The 7780-nt window shown below is 36.3% G+C and overlaps 1 protein-coding gene across 1 annotated transcript; it reads right to left on the bottom strand.

Moving 5' to 3' along the window:
• Positions 1-1461: 1461 nt before the first annotated feature.
• On the bottom strand, positions 1462-2430 carry LOC142257664 (olfactory receptor 6N1-like). Its single transcript, XM_075329800.1, has one exon. It carries the CDS (start codon positions 2428-2430, stop codon positions 1462-1464), a length of 969 nt encoding a protein of 322 aa, XP_075185915.1.
• Between the last annotated feature and the right edge of the window lie 5350 nt (positions 2431-7780).

Here is a 7780-nt window from a genome sequence, read left to right as displayed (position 1 = left end):
GCCTTTAATTTTCTTTTAACAATTCAGTCGTCATCATGGAGGTGTGTTTGGAACCCATTTTCATGGGGATCATGCTCTGCTTTAGCATGTAACAGTAGATGTTGGCAATCATGTTTATCTTAATAAACTGTAGCTCCCTACATTGCTGTTGTTGGTGCTGGTACATACGCATTGCCCCAGTGCTCAAGTCTTCGTTAAAATGGTGCCGGAATCTGCGCATGCGCATACCATGATCTCTGGCACCAATTTATTGAACACACTGCGGTGAAGACTGAGAAGCATCGGCACGTGCGCAGATGTAAAAAAAAACCTCTTCTGTGCACGCGTCGATACTTCTCATGGTCTTCACAGCAGTGTGTTCAATAAAATGGTGCTGGAGATTGTGGTATGTGCATATATGGACCCTGGTGCCATTTTAATGAAGACCCGAGTACTGTGGCAATGTACACATGCCACCAACACAGCAATGGCAGTACGGCACGAAATTCAAATAAAAAACAGGGGACAAGCTAGAAAGACGCCAGAAGAGGAGGAAAAACCTGAGGACTCGACCCACAAATGCCCATCCATGTTGCACCAATCAAAGTGCAGTGCTTTTCTGAAACTTTAATTAAAGATATTAAAGCAACCAAGCATCGCACCTTTCTATAACAGGTATGCCATCAACATCTTAGTGCTTGTATGGCACTGCCTTTACCTCATATAGCAAAATCCTGCTGGTTGGTCCTCTTTAAATTGGTTGGACTGAGGGATTATCTTTTTCTTATTATACAGCTGTGAATTTTTGATGTAAGAAACACTTACATTAATGTACCAAATGCCTATATTCATGAAGCCTATAAATAGAGAGGAGCAGACCCGTGAAAGTTTGGTTCGACAGGTTCATCTGGACTTTACATAAAGTTCCGTTTGAGACACGGACCTGACCTGAAGCCCAACTGAAGTCATTAATTGGGCACTTCGGGTTTCTGCCCACATGCAGTCAGTAATAAACAGAACACTTAAGGGGGCTGGTGGGCAGGGTTTTTCCAATTTTTTTGTGCACACTGCATCTGATCACACTGTTGTAACCACCATTGCAAAATGTTAAATCACTGCAAGTGGCTCGCACTAGGCCAATCACCCAGCGTACCGAGCACAGCGATGCTTGCATGAGTGGCATTCATATGCAAAACACCCAAACTCCAAATCTGAACTCTTATTTTTGTGCCAAATACGTATTTGGTATTTATACCGAACCTTGAGTTTGTTCATCTCTACCTATAGACATAAGAATATTCCGAGAAGCCCCTGGACATGGTTGGCAATCATATGTCTGTGTATTTCTTCTGTTCTTACCAGCTTGAAACTGAATCCCAGAAGCTAGTAAGATGGAGAGAGATCTGCTCTAAAATTTTTGATTTGCATAATAGCTAATACAAGTATATATACTGTATTTTATCTACATCATGAATCTCATCATTATAGTTTAATTGAAATGGATAACTCTTGCAGTTGACTTTTCTTTCTTCTCAGCAGCTTCTTTAAGGTGTTTTTAACTTCTTTGTTTCGGAAACTGTAGATAATTGGATTCAAGAATGGGATGAGCACAGAATAATTGATTGCCACTAATTTATCATACTCTGGAATATAATCTTTTTTGGGTCTAAAATATATGAAAGCTAGACTGCCATAAAAGAGTAGGACCATTGTAAGATGAGAAGCACATGTAGAAAAGGCCTTCTGACGTCCATCCCTACTGCTCATTTTGAGAATAGTGATTATTATCTTTACGTATGTGAGGCTAATGAATAAAAATGTGAAACTGATAATACAAAGACTAATCAAGAAGTTGAGGATGGAGGTGAAAGAAATATCTGTACAAGCCAACTTTAAGAGTGGAGATAAATCACAAAAGAGATGGTCGATCAAGTTAGGACCACAGAATGGTAACTGTAAGACTGACATAAGGTGGACGATGGGACTTGTGAACCCAAGAATCCAACAACTAAAAATTAAAATTGTACAGTGTTGAGATGTCATTATAGCGTGGTACCGAAGGGGGTCGCAGATAGCTACCATACGATCATAAGCCATGACATTCAGTAAATAGTTCTCCGTTATGCCTAAGGAGTGTAAGAGATACATCTGTATCATGCAATGACGGAACTTGATTTGTACCTTGCCTTGCGAAATACACATTAGCATAAAAGGAATGATGACATTTGTGAACAATATTTCAAGGAAGGACAACATGGCAATAAAAATGTACATTGGTGTCTGGAGATGTCTATCAGCCAGAATCAATAAAGATATGGCCACAATCCCAAAAAAGGTAAGAATATAAATAATTAACAAGACCATGAAGAACAAAGGCCATAAATGGCCCATCTTCGACATTCCTATCATCGTAAATTCAGATATCGTTATATTGAACTTCTCGTTTTCCATTGGTCTGGTATATATCCCATAGGCAATGAATACAGAATTACTATAGTAAAAACATTTATTAGCCCATTGAGTTTTTCCATAGAAAAATTATGTTAAATTATCTCAGATGGTTGATAGATCACGTTAGACCTTCTCAAAACGCTCTTCCAAATTTATTTTAGGGAGTCTGGATAGGTATTGATGTATCTGAAAGGTTCATAGTAGGGATAAAATTATTTTTATACAAGTTATATACAAAAATACTCATATTACACAGAACTTATTCAATTGATGGTGTTTTGTATGGAAAAAAAAACATTCATCAAGCATTTCTAGCAAGTAATAGTTTATAATAAGACTATAAATAATAAGAAACTGAATACAATGCAAGTCTGGAGGAAGTCAAATGCACATATTTAAAATGACTGTTCAAACCAAGCAAATTGCTTAATGGACTCTCAACATGGCTGAACAGTTCAGTGTACCAACATGTTTCCATCCATCTCCCCCTTCCTTTTTTGACAGCTCTGGCTTTACAGGAACTACAGAAGGATAAAGATAAATATAAAGATAAATCGGAACCAAGTAGGTGGGAAGATGCACTGAACTATTTATACATGCCATTGGTGGACTGAGAGTGCTTGGATTGAACAGTCATTTTCTGTTTACAGATTTCCTTGAACACCCAACACAGAGGTTTTTGTAGAATGGTAGAGCTGTAGGGAACCTCTAAGGCCATTGAGTCCAACCCCTCTGCAAGTGCAGGTTTTCCTAAATCATCCCAGCTATATGTTTATCCAGTTTCCACTTGAACATAAGTTTCATGTATGCATGAGTTATCAATCGGAGTGTAGAAGCAGCAGAAGAATATGATCCTCCACCACCAGATATTACCTTGTCAAGTGCTGTCGGAGAAGGAGTCCACTCAGGTGCCCCGTGGAATATTAGCAAGGGGTGTATGCTAGTAGTTAGTCAAGCATCCCATAAATTGTCCATGCATAGAAGAAGGAAGCGGCACTCACCATTGCCATAGCGTAAAATTCTGCTTTATTAGAAATGGTGCACTAAAATGATGAAAGGAAGAGGCCGGCTGCAGACACTCCAGAGGACGATGGCCGTTTCGCGCTGAATGCACTTCTATGGTCCTTCAAAGAAGAAAAGCAGAGTTTTACACTAAGGCAATGGTGAATGCCGTTTCCTTTTTCTACGCATGGCCAATCAAATACTATAGAAGCCTTAGAAGTGACAACCATTGTGGCTACATTTCTGAATGGAAGAATTGCTTTTCATGTTTACAACCATCCCAACATTAATCCACTCCTACAATTTTAGGGGGCTTCAGTTACTTATGGCCCAGGTCTTGTGAAATGATTTTTTATGTTAAAAATTACTGTTACATACGTATAGTTTAGTGCTACATTAGGAATCACATGTTCACTTACCATCCTCAAGGCTATGAAAAAAAAAAAAGGAAATGGGAAAAAAACGAGTAAAATATGTTTTACATACAGTATGTTAGTGGTTACCTTCAGTTTATAAAATTTCACTAAATTTCAGTCTCCAATCTTCATCCCTTCAATCATTTTCAGATCCTTGATATGCAGTTTGCGGCCGGATTCAGATTTCTATTTTTTTTTTAAATGTCCCTCTCTGTAATACATGCTGGATGTGAGGACTGTGTAAATCCAGGTTGTTGCATTCTTCCTTGGCTTTGCTGTATCAGTACAAACCCAATGTGCTTTTTGTCTTGACTGTTTTCTATCCTTTCTACAAAGCGTTACATGATGTATCCACTCTCCACAACCTTTTTCCTGCTGCTATCTCTAACACTGAGAAAAGGGAGAAGAACAGGGATAGCTATATGGAGTAGGAGCTTTGATGGATTTGCATCATTTTTTTGAATATCACTTAGATAGAGAAAGGACTTAGACACTTGGAACCAGCAAATTGTCAAAAATATTCAACGATGACTATTTAGGAAGCAAATCGACAGTAAAAAATATTCTGTGGGAAGATACACATAGCCTTTAAATTCAACATCAATCGAATGCATTAGCTGGAATTTCAGAACATTGCTCTTCTACTTAAATGCATAACTTTTAGCAATTCAGAAAATTGTGGTCACCAGTTGTTTCCTCGCTCTTTTAATAAGCTCTGAAGTTAACTACCTAAGACTCTGGGGAGGGGAATATTAAGAAATAGTGAAACCTCCTGAGACAGTGACAGGTGGTGAAAGTTTGTGTTTTCTCATTAATATGCTGATTAATGGGAAATAAAGCTGTCAATATGGAAAGGTATACAAACCTAAGATATATATATATATATATATATACACAGTGCCTACAAGTAGTATTCAACCCCCTGCAGATTTCGCAGGTTTGATAAGATGCAAATAAGTTAGAGCCTGCAAACTTCAAACAAGAGCAGGATTTATTAACAGATGCATAAATCTTACAAACCAACAAGTTATGTTGCTCAGTTAAATTTTAATAAATTTTCAACATAAAAGTGTGGGTCAAGAATTATACTAATATTTTCAAAGCCCTTAATGAAAAAAAGAAAGCAGGAGTTATTACGATAATCAGTAACTCAACTAGGTTCTCCTTGATATCTGAAATACAAGACCCTGAAGGACGGTACCTTATCCTTATTGGTAAAATTAATGACCACCTATGCACTATCATAAATGTATATGCCCCAAACAGTGGCCCGATTACTTTCCTTAATAATCTAATGGAAAAAATTCAGAAGCACAAACAAGGAGATCTCTTTTTAATAGGCGATTTTAACTTGATACCTGATATTAAGATGGACTCGACAGCAAATCCCAGACAACATCACCCATCATTATACAAATGGCTTGAAACTCATGAACTGTTGGACACCTTCAGATGTCTTAACACCACATCTAAGGAATATACCTTCTACTCATCAGCCCACAAAACCTTTTCTAGAATAGATTTACTTTTAACTGAATCCCTCTCAATCTCCAGAGTAACTAAAATAGAAATTAAGGACAAAACTTTCTCAGACCACTCTCCCTTATTCTTTACAATTAAAGTAGGCCCTCCAGACAGATTAAATTTCACCTGGAAAAATAACCCGGCAATTTTCCAACACCCAAACTTTCAACAAGAAATTGAAAAATCTTTAAAAAATTATTTCTCCGAAAACGCCTCTGAAACTATGAATCCTTTTTCAGTTTGGAATGCCAACAAGGCGGTGCAAAGAGGCATATTGATTCAAATTTCTTCAAGACTGAAAAAACAAAGGAATTCAGATCTGTCTAAAATACAAGAAAAAATAAAAGAAAAAGAAAGAGAACAGTAAAGACTACCCCAGCCCAGCCAACAAATACATGTCGATATTATAAAATTGCGTATACAGCTGAGAGACTTACTTCTGGCTGACTATGATAAATATGTGAGAATATAAAATACAAACCATTATACATCAGTTAACAAACCAACTAAATATATGGCATGTACAATTAAACAAAAAAGAATTAGGAATAGGATACACAAGATAAAACACCCAGATGGCCATTATTATACCCATCCAAAAGACATCTTAGAAGCATTTGCGAGTAATTTCAAAAAACTATATAACTTCAATTCCACTCCTTCTGACCAGAATGATAACCTCAACAAAATGAATAACTTCTTGGACAAAATCCATCTTCCTAAACTAAATGAGCATCAGCTAAATATTTTAAATCGTCCATTTACTGACTCTGAAATTTTACAAACAATTAAAAACCTAAAAATAAACAAGTCCCCAGGCCCAGATGGGTTTTCCAATGAATTTTACAAGACTTTTTCCCAATTACTTGTACCTCACCTCTGTAAAATTTTTAATCACGCAGCTTCCACCAGAGAATTCCCTACAGAAATGCTCCAGGCAAATATAACCCTCATCCCTAAACCAAATAGTGACCCTGAATTAGTGACTAGTTATAGACCCATCTCAGTCTCTAATTAATACAGATGTAAAAATTTATTCAAAAATATTAGCCGAAAGATTAAAAGAAATTCTCCCATCATTGATCCATCAAGACCAACTAGGATTTGTTAAAAATAGACAAGCATCAGACGGTACTAGAAGATTACTAAATATTCTTAAATACGCTAAAAAAATCTAGAACACCCACCCTACTTTTATCGCTTGACGCTGAGAAAGCATTTGATAGAGTGGGGTGGGAATTCTTGGAAAACACCCTGAAAAAATTTGGCTTTGACAACACATCCATTAACGCCATCATGGCGCTATATTCCTGCCCCTCAGTCACAATTAAATCAGACAACCACTCTTCAAAAACTTTTATGATAACCAATGGAACTCGTCAGGGATGTCCTTTATCACCGCTACTTTTTGCCCTGATTATGGAACTTTTGGCAGAATGTGTCAGGTCAAATGAAAAAATTAAAGGTATTTCCATAGGGAAAGAAAACTTTAAAATAAGTCTTTTTGCGGACGATGTAATTATGACTCTTAGCGACCCATTAAACTCCATCAATGAAATAAACAACATTTTGAAAGAATTCTCCATTGTTTCAAACTTTAAAATTAATGAGAAAAAGTCAAAAATGCTAGCCCCTAACCTCATCCCACCAGCACAAGAAAATCTTAGAAATAATGTTAATTATGAATGGGTTACAGACGCTATTGAATACTTAGGTATTACTTTCACAAAAGATATTAAAAGCACCTTAATCCTCAACATGAATAAACTCTTATCTCAGATTGAAAAAGACTTTGCAACATACAACAAAACCGAAACGACTTGGCTTGGTAGAATATTGGTAGCTAAGATGTTTATTCTACCCAAAATTTTATATACAATTAGATGTCTACCTATCATCATCCCAGACGAATTCCTAGTCAAATTGCAAAAATTGATCAACAAATATGTCTGGAATAATAGTAAAGCATGGGTGGCCAAAAATACATTATTCAAAAATAAAATTAATGGAGGATACGGCCTTCCTAATATAAAAGCATATTATTATTCAAATTTATTAAAACAAACCAACAATTGGTTATTAAAAAATGAAAATACTCCAACTTAGGTTAACTTGGAACTAATATTATCAGGAAATAATTCTTTCCGCTCTCCTTTACTGGAACAGTTACTAAGCTTTGGAGGACGAAAATCAAATACCTATGATAGCAGCACTATTAATGCTGCATTTACTTCCTGGGAAAAGATTTCAAGAATCTCCAAAGACAAAATGACTTTTGAAGTCTTTAAAAATACTGAGATAAAAAATATAGATTTGTCAAACAATACCGAGACAGTAGATAGATGGATCCAGTCAGGGATAAAATACATAAAAAATATATACGATGGTACAAACTTCACCTCATTCTT

Source organism: Anomaloglossus baeobatrachus, chromosome 12 (assembly GCF_048569485.1).
Source record: "Anomaloglossus baeobatrachus isolate aAnoBae1 chromosome 12, aAnoBae1.hap1, whole genome shotgun sequence".
NCBI classification, from domain to species: Eukaryota; Metazoa; Chordata; class Amphibia; order Anura; family Aromobatidae; genus Anomaloglossus; species Anomaloglossus baeobatrachus.
The sequence above is the reverse complement of the archived record's forward strand: the minus strand, read 5'-3'. Positions and strand labels throughout refer to the sequence as shown.